Source organism: Carassius carassius, chromosome 7, assembly GCF_963082965.1.
Source record: "Carassius carassius chromosome 7, fCarCar2.1, whole genome shotgun sequence".
In the NCBI taxonomy this organism is placed as follows: domain Eukaryota; kingdom Metazoa; phylum Chordata; class Actinopteri; order Cypriniformes; family Cyprinidae; genus Carassius; species Carassius carassius.
Genome location: NC_081761.1, coordinates 26,554,883 through 26,574,549, shown reverse-complemented (window position 1 = coordinate 26,574,549; position 19,667 = coordinate 26,554,883). Strand labels below are relative to the sequence as shown.

Sequence of the window (19,667 nt, the reverse complement as noted above, 5' to 3'; positions counted from 1 at the left end):
CAGGTATTAACGCTCCATTTAATGATTATTTCTTTGCCTAATTGAGTTCTTCTTGACCCTCAAGCTTCTAAATGCAGGTCTGCTGAATGTGCATGGCTGCATAAATATAAAATGTTCTGCGATTACTGGCTTTAGCCTCATGATTTGCCCATACATATCCTAATAAGGCGGGTTGAAAACTGTTTTCATGCTCTGCATACTGTGGAAATGGAACATCAATTAAAAAGAAGGGGTTTTAATATCTATCTGTATGCTAAGCTTGAAGCTTGAGGTAAACAAAGTCAGCAAGTTGTCTTTAAGTTATGAATGACTGAGCCCTCATGTTTATTCTATGTATGTTTTGGGTCTTGTTGGACAATGTGAGAGGTGAGTTGAAGCAAAGGATGATAAATAAGTGTTTCTTGCTGTGGGCTTAAGTACTGACATCCCCAGAGCCTTTGGCTGAATGGATCTGAGACTGTGGCATTTAGAGCTGCTGCATCACTCCATATATATTCATGTCTTTCCTGGTAAAATACACACACAGACTGACGTCTGCAGATTTGGATGTCTATCCTTACAGGCCTCTCCATCTTGGGGAATTGCTACAGTGAGTGTCTACCTTTGAGAAGCCTTCACCTTGACATCCATACTTGGACAGACATTATTCTAGTTCCCTAGGCACTGCTGGTGGCATATGTTTGATATCCTCTCACTGGTCACGCTACCTGCACATTTGGCAGGCGACAGAAAGACAGGCTAGCCATGCATATTTAATCTACACATTTACACAGTGGTTTTTCTTTCCACAAAACTTTTGTGGTTCCAGCAGAGTGCTCTCTTGGAGGAAACTCCCTTTTTCATTCAACTGATATCTAGGTTCTGTAAAAACCTTATATTTCGTAATATTTAAATGTCAACAAACAAAACTTTTTTAAGAAGATTTGGAAGAATTACAAGGGTAATCACATACAGCAGAGAACAATGTGTGATGTCCTCTAAGTAGGATTGGAGGTGCAAGTTATTATTTTCATATCACTCTTTGTCTCTTTTTTTAGGTTATTGTTAGGCTGAACTCACCCCTGAGTTTTCCCTGTGGTCTCATTTTGAGACTCATTGTCTCGAGGCCTTACAAAGTCATTTCCCCTACAAGAAACATCCACAACATCCAGCGTCTCTACCTCATGGCACACACCAGTTTCTGGAGTCTATAAACTTACCCACATAGTTCCACAGAAATGTCTGACACCTGGATAACTAGGAGTCTTTCTATAGCTATTTCTCAGCTTTCTGTGGACCAACAAACTTCATATTTGTACTGCTGACAGTTATAATGGTTTGCTTCTGGAGAAACAATTCAAAGGGAGTAACCATCAGTAAATCTCTGTTATGGTGGAGCACTGTGGACACCTTAAACTTTAAGAAACTGTTCACCCAGAAATGGGTTCACACAGCCATAACCCGCTCCCATGTTGTTTCTATCCCAGAGTGTTCTGGCATGAAATGCAAAATTTGTAAGTAGAATGTCCAAGCTCCACTTCCATACAGGGAAAGTAGAAGATTTAAATTGCCAAGCTCCACAAAAGCATTTACCCTTAGGGCCAATACATTTTCACCTGCATTTGTGGTAGCATATCATGCTGTGTTTGACACAAGAAATTTAGTCATTTTCAAATAATATCAATTCATTTATAACTGTAGAATATATGAATTCAGACTATTTGAACATTCTTGCAAAAATATCTCTTGGAAATTTCTGAAATAAAGGAACATAAATTCAACACACTCCAGGCAAATCTTGTGATATAACAGGACCACCTACTATTAGAAAAATTCACAATACGCACCTTGTCCAAATAGGTGTAACTCCAGGTTTTGGCATCAGCAAAGGTTCTGGAGACTATGCGTCCCTGGCTGTCGTATTCTACCCTCTCAACTGTGGGGCCTCTCTGAATGCTAGTGACCTGACCAGTGCTGGAATAGGTGAGGTTGACAGACATCAGCTTACTGCTGGGCACCCACAGTGTAGGGTGACCAGAGGCATCATACACAATCTTCAGTAGGAACTTTCGATGATCATCATATACTTTCTCTGTGCGTAGTGAGCGGTCATAATCCACAGACAGCAGGTTTCTACCGTTGACCTTTACGATGGGAAAACAGAATAATTTTATTGATTATAACATTCATTGTTAACAAGTATAATATTTTTTGTTAGGGTTGATTTCCCCAACTTCAGTTACAGTTATGGAGCGAATAGAAGTTGTATACAAACTGGTCACTATTACTCTTCCAATCTGTCTACTAGTCTCATTAAATTAAATTATATTTTTTTGCAACTCAGAGTCTTTGAAATGCCAGAGCAGTTTCCCATATAAGAATCAGGGTTACATTATTGATGCTCTGAGATGACATGCTTCTTTTGTGGAATGAATAAAAGTGGAGGGAGAAAAACAGGACAATTCAGGTGCTCTTCATGACAAAAGAAAATAAAGAAAAATAAGAGTTTAGAAAAGATATAGTCTGGTTCATTTATGACTAGACAAAAGCCTTTTCTTAAGCCATTTTCTAATATGTCTGTGGATTGCGTAATGCCAGAATTAGTTCTAGTTCAAATAGCAATGTGGATATAAGGGTTACGCCAGTTAAGATCAAAGATGAAGCTTCTTTTTCAGTATTTGTAGAAATAACACATTTTAACTTCCCATTATTTACAACTTTCTACACAGTCAAGCCAGGAGATTTATGATAGAGTGTTATGAAGAATATTCTACAAATGTAATGTATTATTCTGACTACACTAGTAAACACACTTTACAAAGAGTATTCTAAATTAAATTTTTTACATACCCTGAGTTTCCTGCCGAATACTACGACTTTCCCCCTGTTCTGTTCTTTTCTGAAGCGCCACTCCACCAAGTTCTGTCCATTCTCTCCAGGTAGGGTCATGTTTCTTCTTGCTACTGTCGGGTTGGATGCGCCCGCAAGAATATGAGGCTCGGTCTGGAAGTGAGAGTCCATTCCGTTGGCATAGATGACCCTCATAGAGTTATCATTGCCCACCTGGTAGCTGTTTCTTAGTTGATCTATGAGGAGGAAACCACAAAAAAGTGAAATGAGAGGTAGTGGGGAAAAAAGCACAAGAAGAGAGAGTTCATGGGGATTCAGTGTGTCAGAATCACCACCTTGATTTTTATTCTCAAGTCACATCATATTTGGTTTAGGATGTTAGAAGAGGATTTGTAAAAAGAAAATCCCATGAGAAGGACATTAATTTCTTTGGTTTGTGCTATGATTGCAATGCAAAATGTATAAATACATAATCTTCTTTAATCTAATTAAATTCCATTTAATCGAATGACTTTTCCCAAATTCACATTTAGTCACCATATTGCTGCCTGTTACCTCACTCTGTCAACCTGAATTGAGTTACCTCACTCTGTCAACCTGAATTGAGAAATTTCTGCATCAAACAAAATTGCAAAAATAACTTTTAAAAAAGGTTTCCCCTGCTGAAACAGAAGGAAAAACAGACAGTCCAGTTCCAAACTGAGGCCACTGGTTAAGCCAGCATTGCCAGTTTGAGATGTTGTTATAACGCCACAAATTTTTAACTTTTAATGGAAATCAACCTACAAAGTAATTACTTGTTGTCTTTGTATAATAAGCTGGGTTAAGGTTATTAAAAGTATTTCAACATCAAAAGAATTACACGCTTTAAAGTGTGCTATGCAGATGTATTATTTCAGAGCCCAGCTGTCCAGTGTGTTTTCATTCCCTGTGGTGCTGTGATTACAGTCAAACTATAAATTAACATCTGACAGTTTTACCCCTAATGAATGAGTAATGGGTTTTTGGTCATTAATATTGATTTAACCTGTGAGTTACAGCTTGATTAGCAGTGTGGAACATTTCCAAGACTTTAAGCAACAGGTCAGTTTATAGAGCCATCAGGGGTCACTGTTAATTTTGATAATACAGCAGAGACTTGCCGCACCTTGAACTAATGTGTAAAAAGAGTCAATGGAAGAAAGGTTGGTGGTGATGCTGACATCGTCATCTCGTCCAGATGTCTCAATGTCCACTGTTAGGGCTCTGTCCATCTCCCCAATTAGACTGGTGATAACCCCAGTGGGGAATGTCACATTCGTCAGACGTCCCTCGCTGTCATAGCTGCAAGGCAAAAATGGCATTAGAACACCTTTTGTAATTGGACCTCACTGACATGCAGGATGATATGGAATGATATTAAGCAGACTAGCATGCATGTACGGTTTGGATCGAGTCCTCTGAAACCTTTGTATGTACGCTGTCTGACAGGTCAAATTTGTGTATGAGTCAAAAAAAGTAGAATGTGAAGACAAACTTGAAAATAGGTTTACTTTTTAACAAATGCTGGTTAGTTTGACTTAAACACTCACAACTGGTCTTAGGACATTTCTATACAATATGGGGATTAATCCTTACCGACATAATACTATAATAAAGACTTGTCTCATCTAAGTCACAATTGTTAAGTCCTGTCATTGCCTGCAGTGTCTTTGTGGTATGGCAGGGTAAGTGAACAGACACTTGGTCCAACATGTTGGCCAGAAGGACCTACCCCAGACTGGCATTATGCAAAACCTTTTGGTACACCACCAGCCGGAAAATGTCATACAAATCCATTTAGCATTTTCACCATGCTCTAAATAACATGTGGTGAAATAAATGGTAGGTTTTGTAACTACAGGCTACACTTTTGCTGAAAGAGAGGACTTAGAAAAGCAATAAATCCTACAGCAGGAATGTGCACTACAACAACAATCTATACAAAGCTGCATAAACCTTTAAAAATATACAAATAAAAAAATCTAATAATGATAATAAGGAAGGTTTAGAGGTGTGCTCTAAAAAAGGATTGATAGAAGCACTCACTCATAAAATGTGGTCCAGCCAATTTGGATGCTCTTGGTGGCTAGCAGGCCGCTGTTGCCATGGTAGGTGAAGAGCACCAACTCCTGCCCCAGTGCTGTGAGGGTCTTAAGCCCACCATTCGTACCAATCGTCAGCCAAATAACTTGGTTGTCAGGGGCAACAATACGCACTGGCATTCGATTGGGGTCTCGACGAACCCGAAGTGTATTTCCACTGCTATCTGTTACAGCGGTGATATCCTCCTCATTGCTATAGCTGAAGTTGTACTTGTAGTCCCCAGTGACCAAGCTCATAGTATACTGATGCGTTCCATTGGAGTCAAAAACGTAGAGCTCTTGAGAAGCAGGTGAAGCAACTTCATAAAGACCAGAAGAACCTTGTGGAGGTCGATTGTGACGTATGGCACGGATTCGAATGTTTCCCAGGTCAGCTACGTAGAGTGTTCCATCAGGAGAGACCACCAGAGAGGAAGGAGCATTTAGCCTTGCGTCTTTGGCATACCCATCACCTGTCTGGTAGCAGTCACAGTTTGCGTCATTCTTGCAGTCGCAGTCGGAGGGCGCTCCTGCCAAATTAGAAATCTCGCCATCCGTGCTGACTTGTCTGATGCGGTTGATCTTCTTTTCATCTGTCTCGGCAATATAGAGGACTCCGCTGTAGGACAGAGCGATGGCTGTTGCACCTTCTAGAGTGGTCTGGATGGCACGCTTTCCCATGGTGTACTCGATGCCCGGCACCTGGCAATGCATAGGTCTGCCTGCCACAATGCGCACCTGCCTGTTCTCGGTTATCTGTAGTACAACATTGTTGTCAAGCACATAGATGGAGTTGTCCATAGGATTGATGGCCAGGTCTGTGGGCCACTCTAAACGCACCTGCAGATAGAACAGATCAAATAGGGAGGTGGATCACTTACGGGATCTTGCATAGATATACAAACGGACAAAAACATGTTATTACATCTCCCGCTTGCTCTCTCACTCTGTGTGCAGTTGATGTTTGGGTCTGACACTGATGAAGAAGGATCCGTTACTTTGGAGGCTTAATACATTGGGTGCCTCTAGTTCATTCGATTTGCCTGTCGCTGGGTCATTTGTTTTGCAACGGGATGCAATTCCTCAGCGCCTACAGGGAACAACTGTCTGGCAAAGAAAAGCCCACCAAGAACAACACTGTCCACATGGAGGACATGCCTCGACCAGACTTTTAAAGATGGCTTGGAAGGACAGTCTTGTCTAGACGTCTATTAATAAAAATATTTTTTTTCCCTAGCACACACTGTCTTTCAGACATCGTTTATACCGAGAAAGCATAATAATTTTTCTCTTGATCATGCATTGTCTTGTCTGTCTGAATTATCCGGTTTCAATATTTCTTCACAGTCTCGACAACTTCAATAATGCTGCCAAGTGCCAGTGGGGGAAAGTTATGCAATGGCATAATCTATAACTTGCTTTTGCAAAGACATGCTGACAATATAATTGTCAGCCTGTTCCTAAAGCTTTGAGTGGATTCATTGAGACTTATTCTCAATGAAATCAACTTATATGGCATGACTGGGACATTCCTAGACCAGGTGTCTTCAGTTGTTCTCATTTGTTCACTTCCTGCTCTGAACCTGCACCCTGGCCACACAGGCAGGTTAAGCGTCTTTGAAGAGCACCACATTAAAGCGTAATGTTTCTGAACTGCAGCAGCTCCTGTGGATAAAAGCTTTCTCTGCTCAGCCATGGCCCGTCTGTGATTCCACCTTCTGCATAATGGATGAACTCAAGACCAGATTTTACTCAGGGCAAACAGATTTTACTTGGGGGCTCCACAACATGCCACCTAAAATGTTTTATCAACTCTCAGGTCACCACCTGATATGCAGAAGGCCAACTTGGTAGCCTCAGAAGCAGACAGAGTACTTTTATATGCTCAGGGGATGAACTTGATTTAGACTGAACATTTTAAAACCCTGAGTGAACCTAAGATTTCCTTGAAGAGCACTTGAGTTATTTTCTGCTGTCCCTATCGGCCTTACTGAGGGAGGTGACAGTTGTGTAGGTTGAGCTGTATATATCCTTAATGATGCACATCGATGACTCGCAAGAGCAAACGTTTGGGTAATTGTGAGTCTGACACCAAGTGTCTGGGTCTGTCCATACCTCATTGAGCTTCACTGAGCCTGGACCCAAGGGGTATGTCAGACAACAGCCTTATGTCTCATCCCCAACCTCCATCACTTAGACAGAGACAAATGGGGTTGGTGGGGAGACCAGAAAACAGAAAGAAAGTGGGGAGGGATAGATTTTGCCTTAGAATGTGGATGAGAAAGTTTACTAAACACTGCATATCAACCCTTTTCAAGCAAAAGACCCACGTCATAATAAAGATGCAGGTCCATGTACAATAAAAGAGCGTTTATAAGCCTACTGATTTGCCTGCAGTCTTCATCCCATGTTCATCATCTTTTGCACTATTATTTTCTTTGTTTCTAATGGACAAATTTTAACAGATGATATGTTTTCTCTCTGAGCTCAGGTGATTAGATGCATTTAGCACCAGAGGGAGAGCAGCCAGAGGGGGGAGCTCCAGGTCTTCAAGGAAGTTTCTCTGGCTTTCGTTTGGGTGGAGGCTACCACAAAGGGCTGAGCTCAGTCTTTTTGTTCCTGATTTGGGCCTTAAAGTATGTTTTGAGGTTAGTGGATAGATAGTAGGTCTTAGTGCAGTCTACAATAAGTAGTTGGCTGGAAAAACAAACTAATCAGCATGAAGTCTGCAAGCTCTGGAGCTCTGTGTTGTGGCCTTTTAAATAGTAAACTTATAGGGCTCCTCTGATAGTAAAATTGTTTAATAATTATCATAAAACAAAAAAAAGTAATATTAAAATGTAAAAAGAATAATATTGCATTTTTTAATAATTAATTTCACAAATCTTATTTGAAAAACTCGATTAGGGACAACATGTAAAACAATTGTGCCTTTCAGTTCAAATGAGGCAACAGTTTCAATAGTCTAGGGCTGCCCCCTAATAGTCAACTAACTGTTAGTCGACGAGAATTGGCTTGTTGACCAAAATTTTATTAGTCGCAAATCACACAGTCTGTGACAGACAAATCTTTAACTGCTGGTCTGTGTGCTAATATAGTACATTGGGCAGAACATACACTAACCTAACATTAAAGCAACTTTACTTTGCTGCTCAATCTAATGTTAGCCTGGAAAAAAGTGCTCTTTTCACATGTTTGTGCGGATTGTGGACGCTGAACATCGCAGTTGGGCTACTGTTATCATTTGCTCTTAAAATATTTGGTCATTTTTGGTATTACAGTTAAGAGTAATGCATCTTTCGTATCTTTAAAGACTCTACGTTTATCCGTGTGCACTCAGAATAACAACAAAACGTGCTTTTGTAAAATTATTAAAGCAAACAGGATGTGCTTTCTGCTGTCTCGAACTCTGTGAACTTGAGTGCATCACTTTGAAACTCTGTGTATTCTTTCCTTATTAAAAACATAAAAATGTATCTATAGAGAGTGAAACTTTTAAATGAACCAATTCAAATAGAAAACAAATATTCTCATATTATGTAATCCATATGAAACATGTATACAGGCGCATACTGCGAAGATGACGAGTCAGTGTCGCCGACTTCATGTCTTGAACCGAAAACAAAAAGCACTAGTGTATTAATAAATTATTAAAACGTTAATGAAGTGTACTTGCTATTTTCCCTAACACATTCATAATTATTATATTTGCCGGTGTGCTGTGGCAAGCCTTTTTTGCGTGTACTTGAGTGCTTTTTAGGCTATGTAAGCAATTAAAGGCTCATTATTATGATTTATATGGTTTATTAATCAAAATGCGACTAATGCTTAAAATGAATCACTACTAGTCAACCAGAAAAATCTTGTAGTTGAGGGCAGCCCTTTTCCAGCCTTTGCTTTTATCATTGAAACAAGGCCACTCATCCTAACACCACTTCAGTAATAAACACAGCTGAATCTTTGTACTGAGAATCACAGATTACATTCTGAAATAAATCGAAGTTTAGCCTTTCTGCCCTCTAATATTTAGTTTTAGCCCAGTGGCATAACTGGACTGAATTCAACTCCATAAATCATACTACATTCAGGTTAGCAGTGTTGCAGCTTTTTGTTTGTGGCAGCAAAAATAGACAAATTTAAAATTAAGCTTGAAGTGCGTTAAACCGTGATAGAGCAGGTGAGTATGAATGTATACCTGTCCGATATGCATGCTGGTATCACAGGTCAGAGGACGTGCGGATGTGAGGTCATTAGACCCCAGCAGTGTTGAGATGATGCCATTCCGGTCTACTTTTCTGATCATGGTACCATCCACAAAGTAGATGAACCCATTCTTATCCACAGCAATGCCTGTAATTTAGAGAGGGGGCAGATGTGACAGCTGCAAATAGACACACACACTGCACCTGCAAACAGTCGAAACACGACTGGTACACATGTCACGCTTGCCCCTGTGGTTTCCAGGTCACTGAAAATGCAGCACTTGGTGAATAATTCACAATGTGCTTTTGGGTGGTGAATTATTCCTGAGCTAAGAGTGATGTCGAGTGCAAGTAATATTCAGGAAGCTGTTTTTTTTTTAATCTAGTCAGAGCTAAAACCAAGAGGAAAGGAACTGAACCTTCTGGCACTCCGATCCAGTGAGGATCACAGACCTCTCTAGTTCTCTCACAGAAATGTATGGGTCTCTGTGGACTACTTAATAGCTGGCTTACTGTATTGATAAGTTTAACTAAACCCATATTACTTTAATAGCAAAAAGAGTTTTTATGCTATTTGTGTGTGTGTGTGTGAGAGAACAGAAGTGTGTCGTGTTCAGCTAGTGTCCATATTGATGAGCGGCATTCAGTCTCTTTACCTTTGGGTCCCAGCAGTAGCGCCTCAGTGGCCTTGCCTCCATCCCCACATCGAGCCTCATCAAACGGCAAACACTGCTCTCCAGTCCCTGCCACAACCTCTGCGTTCTGCAGCAGCTCTTTGGTTCCCGTCAGGGCTTTAGGCCTGAAGATCCGTCGTGAGTTGGTGTCCGAAACATACAGCTGACCTGTCATTGGGTCTGTTGCTAGGTAGTATCTATGTGCAGGATTGTTGCTAACAGGACAAAGGTAGAAATTCCACAATTACAAAAAGAGCAGTATAGTATTAGCACACAATAACAGTGAATTATAAACAAACAGATACAGCAACAAATGAATGGGTGAATAAGCAATGTTTAAAGCACTGAATAACTGAACAGAGATGACTGAAAACTATTGTAGTCATAAGTTAAAGGCCTACAGATGTGTATTAAGTGATCACTAGCTATTGTGTTTATTGCTTAAGTGAATGTACTTGTTTGGCCCAGCCGGTTAGAGGGGAAAGGAGTTGAGCACTCTGTCAGGGTGAACCTAATGCATTATGACTGGAAATCACTATCGTCTGACACAACCATAATGATGCCCACCAAACTGTCACATCCTTTCAATCATTTGCACTTCCCACCCGCACCCCTACGACAGAGGAAAAAGCCAGCGAGCAATATGAAGTGATGTATCTGTTTGCAGTGTTTCAATTAGAAGTAACTAAGGTCTAAGAATAGTGTGCAGACACCTTGCAAGAGGGCTGGCTGATGGGCAGGCCATTTTCGATATATATGTTTTAAAACAAATGTAGCTGAAGCATCTGTTTGCACAGAAACAATCTGCTTACTTTAATATATATTTTAAAAAAGGTGTTGGCTCCTGAACTTATATGATCTGTGTGATAAAGGGGTTCCATGCTTAAATTGAACCTTTTTTAGTTATTAGTTATTTGCCCTATGCCAAGACCTAGTGAGCTGTCTACGGAGGTAGGATTTTAAGGCATCATAAGCATGCTCCCGATGTGAAGGTCACCTAAGGTACCTCTGCAATGAAGCTCATTATGTTTTAGAGCAGAGATTGTGTTTACAGAAAAGAAATGAAAAGCAATATAAAAGTAGATCTATAAAGCTTTCACATGTGCTAATTATAATGTTCATAATTTGAGTCAGCATGCTTCCACCAACACAGACAAGGGGCTAAGAAGGTCTCAGGATGATGTTAGTTACTGTTGCTATGTGGCACAGACACCACATCACACTTAGAGTAAATAAAGATCAAACCAGTTTAAACTAATATAGCATAAAACATTTTTGCTGTGCCAAATGGAAATAAATGTGAGTTCTGGGGGTGAAGCGGCTTAGAGTTGGCTTAGTTTAAGGACACTGAGGTTTGAGGTCGATAATCTCCGAAGTTTATGAGGCTCTGTGGAGCATTAGGGTATATGGGCATGCCTTGATGACACATACAGATGGGCCGAGACATCTGGGACAAGATGAAGACAAAGGCTAGCCATTAGGTGGCTTGTAATTTTCACCAGCCAGCAACAGTGGTTGTGAATTAATAACTCTTAGCACTTATTAATTCAGAGTCATTAATGCTTAATGGGCTGATTTTTGTTTCTCAAAAGCATTGAGAAATGTTAGCGAAAAAATTGATGCGTCTAAAAATACGCCCATTTAATTACTTAAACTCAACCTTTTTGCTCACACACGGTGCAACCATATAGCGAAGTTGGCCTCTAATTCCATTTTTAATGATTCAGTAGGAGATGGAGAGGAATGGTTAGGATGTCCATGGGATTCCTAAATTTATCCCTGGTTGCAAATTTATTCAACAGGCTCTAATGGCTTTGGCTCGCCCACTTCAAATTACTCACATTTATTTCCATTCATGAGCTCCATACGTCTGCGATTAAACCCTACAGAGGTTTAGAAAAGAACTTAATGTAGGATATCAACATCTACTGCGCTCTGTACATCGCCCCTCAACTGGAACTATACAAACATGTGTGGGATGATGAGGGCCTATTTGCAGTGTTTATCAGGAACTCCTGCTTGTCCAGGGCGGAGACATTTGGAGCAGTTAACTCAAGTACTGAAGACCTGTCAGGAGAGGTTTTTGTCCTGAATCCTTCCTGAGAAAACAGGTCTGCACTAGTGTAAGCTAAAATGGACGTCTGTGTATTTTACTTAAGTCTTTTCTGACCGATTTGGCCCCAGAATCAAAGCGCAGACGAACTTCTAAAAACAAACTAGTTCTTTCTAAGCTACATGAGGTATCTTTTGTCTTTCTGGTTTATGTAGTATGCCACATTAAAAGAAAATGTTTTATTTGAGTTCTACATAAATGCCTCAGCTAAGCTACCCTTATATCCACAACAGTGGAGAAAGAGATTTCACAGAGCCAGACAAAAGAGCTGAAAGGAATTTCTCATTGTGTTGGGAACTTCCCCATGGGATCTGTGATGTTGATTTATAAACCACTGACATACTAAGATTGTGTTTGAAGAAAAATGATAGCCATTATGTTTAATTATTCTAACGATTTTGTCAGGAATTCAGATCTGTTGTCATAACCTGTACAGTAGTGTTTCCAAGGGATCTACTTCATTCCTGCGCCATCAACAAAAACATCTGAAGATCTCCTAAATATATAGTGAAGCCTAACGTCTAAGACCACATTGAAAACCTTGGATATAAAAGGCAATTGATTTAAAAACTGATCATCTGAGTCGTCATTTTTCTGGGAGCCTGAACCGCACCAGCATTTGTTTGTGTTTTTTTTGTATTGTATTTATATAAAAGTTCAGATTTCCTTCCATTGTACAGATGGAATGCTTTTTGGAAGCTTTTAAAATGATGCTGGTTCACATGATCAGGTTTTACACAAACATGTTGAAGTCATGCAGCTAGAGTGTATGACAAATTTTTAAGTTTCACTTAAACTGTTATGCAGATATTATTTAAAAACAAACAAAAAATCTAGTGGTCTTAGACTTTCAGACCTCAATGTATTAGAGACTCGGGCAATGAGTTTTAAAGCAAATTAAGTATGTGAATTAAATAATACCAAGAAAATCAAACAAACTAAGAAATATCACAATGTCACTGGTACGCCAATAAACAACATTTGTTTACTTCTGATAGCATGTCACAACACTTATGGAGAGACAAACACTTGTATAAAGAATGGCCTGCAACCAGACTGAAAGGGGCTGTGCATCTGTGAGAGAGTTGGAATGGCTTACCTATGTCTGAAATCTTTATTTCTTAGGGTAGCAGAGGAAAGAAAAAGAGCAGAAATAAGAGCGATAAGAAAAAGCAGAGAGAGTAAAACAGCAGAAGCACATAAATCTTGTCAAGAAAGGGAAAAAAAATAGGTGTGCATTTATTAATCTCTACTTCTAACACATAGACAGGAAATAATAGAGCAAGACGGGCCTGTTAGCTGTACTTTGTCTTGTTTCTTAAACGGAGTTGGATGTTTGAATTTTCCACCTGGGAACTGAAGAGCAGTATGAGCTCACAGCACATGCTGAGGTTAACTTGCCCATAATAGCAAATTGATTGTGTCCCAGACAATGAAAAGCAATTCCTTAAACATTGCCTTTAGCCGCACAGAAGCCACGCTGTGAATATGTCACACAGAGGACCACCATTTCATTTGCTTCATCCATGTGTTTTACGGCTTTAATGAAGGAATTTAATTTACAGGAGCAGCAGACACACAAAGATGATACTGAAACCTGTTAAGTGCTGGGCCATTTATAGAGACCTCGTGTGAGCACACATTTGAGAGATTTTTACGCGGGTATCAAGTTGAGGGCAGATGGAAGTAACGGAAGATGATAAGATAAGGTTAAAAATACAGTATGTGTCAATGATAGAAAGACAGAGGCAGGGAAAACATGAGATGGAAAATGAGAGGCGGCTAAAAGGACGAGACAGATGATTTAGGACAAAAGAGAAAGGAACAAGAGATAAGGAAAGAGAGGAGATAAGGGGTAGCGGTCATGTATCACCGCAATGGCTAAATGAGGTGCTCCAGGAGAGTGGAGAGTGACATGAAGGGCCCTCTAGGCCCAGCCGAGTGTGAGGGAAGAATTTATGATCATTTCAGTGAGAGTCTATAAAAGACCCGAGACACGGCTCTGATTTCATATAGAGGAACCCTGAGAGCACTTTGAAAGAATATATACGCGTCTCTTTCTCTGTGGATGTGTGAGCCCATTCTAGATCTAAGGAAAGGAAATGACAGGTCTCGAGGTTAGAAAGAAAAGGGCACATCTGTTCACCTCATGCTTGTAATGTATCAGCTCTGCAATTCATGGTGTTTAGATTATAGACACACTGTGATCACAGACAGGAGGGAATATACTTTGAATATTTCAGATAGTTTAGATTATTAAATCAAGATCAACACTGCTTCTTTTTTAAACGCATACCAAACACTCAAAACTATTATAGAAATGGAACATTAGACAGCTTTTTGGAGATATTTTCCTGTTAAAAAGAAAATGGCATCATTTACTAACCCTCATGTCACTCCAAATCTGAATGTGTTTGTATCCTATGTGGAATTTAAAAGGAATTAATTTTATATTATGTGCAGACTTTTATTTTCCATACACTGAAAGTGAGTGGAGACTTTGGCTGTTGGGTTTAATTTGATCAAAAATAACAACTTGGACATACAAATAACTATATTTTAAGTACATTTTAGCTTGCATTTAGAGATTCAAACAGCATTTTTTATTTATTTATATATATTCACTTTGTGCTGCCAAGAGTTGTATTCAAACTCCTAAATGATGAGATTTGAGTTTTTGAACGTCAGCTGAAATTGAAATTAAACCACAATAGATCTGGTGGCATATAAAATGCCCTGCAACCAACAAAATACAATTACATTTCAATGAAAGAACAAACATACTTTGAATCAATTATAAGCTTTACGGCTATATTAAAAATCTCTGATTAATTTCTTTAAAGAAACTAAAACAACTTTGTTTAGTTGGCAGAAAAACTCTGAGAGATAAACACTGTTATTTCTCTGAGCTCAGTAAATAAACACACATAGATGCGCGCACACACACAGCCTTTGATGTGGGCTGGACGAGCTCAACAGAAGGCTTGTGGTGTATCATAAAAAAGCGAGGTATGGGAATATGCATTTCTTCTTGGCTTAAGGGGGCGACAACACCAGTAATGAGTCACCCTCATCAAACGGGAACTCTGTAACTGTCAGCATGTTCTTCTCAGACCACATGAGACTTACACTGGGCTGAGTGCCCCATATTACAGTCTAACAACATGCAGTGTTCATATCATTAGCACAAAGGCTACATTATATTCTTTTTTAATGTACTAGCTTGCGTTTCCTACCTCAGCTCCATAACACTAGTAACGTTTCCAGAGGGAAAGATGCGTCTTATGTAGTTAAAGTCACCGACGAACAGACTGCCATCAGATCCACATGCGAGGGCCACTGGAGCCAACAGTTTGTTGCCATCAGCCTGGCCATTACAGCTGGGGCAGGAGATACTGCGCCTGCGCCCATTACCCATAATGGTGCTGATCACCGGAGGCTGCTGGGAGATGAAGACGTTCTCACCGTTGCCTTTGTAGAGGATGCCTGCGGGACAGGAAGAGAGGGTCGTGTGGGTGAGCAACTGTATAGTATATCATCACGGAGCTGAATTTGAAAGATGAAGAGGCAAATTAAAAATGAATAGCATGATCTAATGAATATCCATAACAGTAATTCTGATGATGTAATGTTCATTTATGTGTTTGATATACAATAGTCAACAGTAAGATCCAGTACTCTAATATGACTGGATGAGTAAGTTCAAACGTCTGTGTTTGGAACGTTCCAGACGTGTTGCTCTGTATATATGCATTATTATGTATACAGACCAACACAGACAAAACATTCACTGACAGCCTGTCTGGAAAACTGCAAACACAGACATGATGGTTTGTGTGTGTTAACCTGACAATACCCCCTTTAGCAACCTGAGGATAAACTGCGCTCAAGGCCAGAAATGTGATAGTTCAGGGATTGAACCTACAACCTTTCAGTTATCAGCCTGAATCTCAAATCATTAGACCATACCAAACCAATCAAACAATTATCAAAAGATAAAGAACGAGCCATGAAAATTTAATCAGCGATACCCGTTTAGTGAATGAGAGGACAGTTTATCTATGCAGCATCTCATTACTGTTATAATAACCTATAAATCCTGTGCACAACAAGAGATCTTTTTAGTTCATTTATTATTCTACCTCTTTATCTATACCTTTGGCTAAATAGGATATTAAATTACTATTTTTATCTTCTTAAATAAATTAGGCAGAAATAAACAAGGAAACGTATCAAATGGATATTATGAACAATTAGGAATAAAGAACTGCTTCATATCTTGCGTATTAGCATTTCTTAAACAGTAATTACATTTTGCATTTTGAATATTTTATTCTCAGATGTTTTTCACCTTAATGTAATGCTATCAAAGGGTGTTGTTGTTTTTTTCAAACTGGTTCACAGAACCGTCTGGCAAATAGTAATGTAGCATTCTGATACTTCAAGTGCTAATATATTCAGCAGTGAGAAAAGGGGGCAATCTGGCAGAAGTTCAGAATCAATAAACAGCCCAAACACATGCTGCCAGAATGATTATATGGCACTGGCGACTTAAGCAAATCGATTAATCGAATCACATGATGAAATGACTGTTGGGTGCATCACAGTAAGTTTAAAAAAATAAAAACTACATCAATATATTTTTGTTTTTGTTTTTGTTCCCTTGTATTAGTTCCAAATGAAAAACTAATACTCATCCCCTCACACACTGTTAAAATGATTTCACAAATTGCTGTGGACTCTTTTCAGACTTTTGAAAACTTGTTTTAAGCTTTTATTCTGAGAATATTTGCCTGTGAAAACAGGTATACCATTATTAATGTTAAATAAAAGCCAGTTAAGACTAACTCTCACCAAACTGTGCTTGAACAAGTCACTACCCATCGTGACTAAAGTTATTTCCTGCTTTTCTATCTGTGACTGCACCTCTTCCATTCTGAATCCAGGTAATACACCCCGGTTAATCCTATAACCAGAGCAATTGTGAATTTGCGTGCCTGCAAGGTCGTGTATTTGAGGGGGAAAAGCATGTATGAAAGTGTTTCTGATAATTCGCGTATGTTAAACACTGTTAAACTGCCACAAGGTGTAGGTTTGGCCTGTGTGATGAGCTCGCTTGGCCCAAGGTTTGGATTTGATCGTCGATGTTGTGCTTTAAAATTCTCCCTCAGGACATATTTTAATGGTGCACTAATAGCAACACCAGACTGACTAAACCCCACCACTGCCCCATCATTTCCCTTATGCACTTACCTTGTTCCTCCGACAGCAGCATTACTAGAACTGTTCACAGATATTTTTCTTTTGTTTTATGATAGGCTGGAATCGTATACATACACAAGATACAAATCTGTTAACTGGTAAATGACAATAAGCAATGACAGTTACAAAAAAATATTAAGTTAAAAGAGGAGAAAACATGCCCTCAAATATTTCAACAACTGTTAAACGCACTGGGAAATTTTAAAATCACTTCCAGAAAAAGCTTACAAAAGTTCTTGTCAACTTTTTTGAGAAACACGGTGACTAAAGCCTGTAATGGGCAGGAAAGATCAAACCTCAGGTTAGCAATAAGTAGAACACAGGGGGTCTTTTCACAGAGTGGAAAAAAAAGGTTTGAAAGTTTTTTGATCTTTTTTTAATGCTGGTTAGGATCAAGGGGGCACCAGGAGAGGAGGGTCAGCAGGAACCATCACTAAAGCATGCATTTATAGACAAAAATATCTTCATGATTTATGAAAGGGAATTGCAAAATGTTGAAGGAGGGAAGACAAGCATCAGCGCTGATGTGCTCACTGGCACATTCACATTTGGTAAATGAGCATGTCTCTTTGTTGACGTCTAACTCTCCACTAATAGGTTCTAATAAAAATACCTTCCAAATAGTTAAGTCTATGTAAAATTATCGTATTTTAAAAATACGAGTCAGCAAGCCTTTGAAATTGTAATAAATGTGCACCTATGGTCAATAAGGAATTTACAAGCTATTGAATAGCTACCTGCTTTCACGATGGAAGAAACATTACATTTTAACAACCAGTTTTGAAATGTAAAGTGTGTTGAAAGCGCATGTTGCTTCAGCATGTTTTCTCCATTCATTTGAGCAGGTCAATACTGCATAAATGTAACAGCACTACAGTAAAACTGTTCATTTAGCAAACAGAAACCAGGGAATCGTTAAATACAAGCTGCACTACCCCACAAGAAACTCAAAATATCTGTCCAGACACACATGAAAGCGAAAAGAAAAAAGATAAAATATTCTATACTCCCATTGTCAGGCAGAGTTTACATTCACATTCATATTCTTAGCAGAAGCACACAAATCACATTAAATGGCAAGAACCAGCACATATAGCTGATGAGAAAAGACACCTGCTAAGCTAGGTCTCAGAATTTCATACAGCAAGCTGAATTTAATGGTGTTGCTGGCTCTCGGTTCCCATAGAGAAAGCAAACAAGACAGAGAGAGAATGGAGACAGAGGGCATCAGGGAGAGACAAGCGATTCATGGACGGAGCAGAAATAACATGTGCCACCACAAACCGCTGTCATCCACTGTGAGTCCTCAAATTAGAGTCCACCACAAGTCTCCTGTCAACTGTGAACTCCACTAACTTCCTACTGCCTTCTCAGCACAAGCCCTCCGCCCAGAAGGAGAGCGAGAAGTTGTACTGCAAAACCAAGCTGCTACGTTGCCTACATCAGAACTGTCATGGAACCTCAGAAGTGTTCGATTTGGAATGCTCTACATCGGCAGCAACTTGTATGCCACACAAATAGCACTATATAGTGAAGAGACTTGACTCAACTGTTTCCAATATAGTGCAAAGCATGAAAATACACAACTCGCACAAAGATTGTCACATTACAGTAATGAAACCCACACCACACCTGTTTGATCTGCCGTATGAGGGCTTGGAAATGCGAGCGGATATGCACAACTATGAATGTCTTCAATTAGACATATACAGATCACGTCGGGCCCCAAATTGAGAACGGCTCACGATGTGGGATGTGCTGGATTATTCATGGACATTATCAGCAGGAACTTGTGTGACAAACAAATAGCACTATGCACTGGAGAGACTTGACTCAACTGGTTTTAGTATAGTCTGCAGCATGAAAATACACAGCTCATTTGAAGAGTTCATTTGCAAAAACAGATAACTCCAGTTTTATTTATTTTCGTAAATCTTTTTTTTTTTTTTGTGAATTCCAAGTAAAATAAATCAAACTGCAGTTGGGTTGTCTTGATTAAGTAATAATAACTCAAATACAGGTATTTTACAAAATTAAAGTTTATTATACTCCAACAGTGGTTTTTGGCAAAAGCAGATAACTCCACATTTCAAGTTTCAGAGTTTAACAAAAACTCTTTGTTTAATCTGCTCAACTGACAATGTAGACGCCTGACAAACTTTGTTTTTGTGATTACATGCAATACAGGGAGCAGCTTTTCCCTCAACAATGTAACATGCTGCTTTTGTAAGGTACTGTTATAGTGAAAAAGTTTCAGCTTTTGTTTTTTGTTATGCCCTGAAATGAAATCACAGCCTCATCAAGTTTGTTAAAATTATCCATCCTCAATCACTTTTAGTCAACCCTGACAAAACTCTTCTAAGCTAGCACGTCTTTTCAAATTGACTTGCAGCCTTGTCACCTGACCTGAATATGCTTGTGTCTGTGTGTGATTTTTGTAGAGATACGACTAGAGAACCAAAGACGTTTAAGAGAGTAAGAGGAG

The 19,667-nt window shown here is 39.3% G+C and overlaps 1 protein-coding gene across 8 annotated transcripts in view; it reads right to left on the bottom strand.

Moving 5' to 3' along the window:
- The window catches only part of tenm3 (teneurin transmembrane protein 3), a 289,016-nt gene that overhangs the window by 4,128 nt on the left and 265,221 nt on the right, over positions 1 to 19,667 (bottom strand). For 6 of the 8 annotated variants that reach the window (XM_059554325.1, XM_059554320.1, XM_059554322.1 and 3 more), the window contains 8 exons: positions 15,157 to 15,406; positions 13,020 to 13,040; positions 9,790 to 10,022; positions 9,127 to 9,281; positions 4,897 to 5,771; positions 3,977 to 4,152; positions 2,830 to 3,065; positions 1,827 to 2,123 (listed from right to left, as the gene is read on the bottom strand). In XM_059554325.1, the coding sequence (XP_059410308.1) occupies positions 1,827 to 2,123; positions 2,830 to 3,065; positions 3,977 to 4,152; positions 4,897 to 5,771; positions 9,127 to 9,281; positions 9,790 to 10,022; positions 13,020 to 13,040; positions 15,157 to 15,406 (2,243 nt within the window). The remainder of the gene's footprint in view (positions 1 to 1,826; positions 2,124 to 2,829; positions 3,066 to 3,976; positions 4,153 to 4,896; positions 5,772 to 9,126; positions 9,282 to 9,789; positions 10,023 to 13,019; positions 13,041 to 15,156; positions 15,407 to 19,667) is intronic. The other 2 variants (XM_059554321.1, XM_059554327.1) reach the window with 1 other exon arrangement.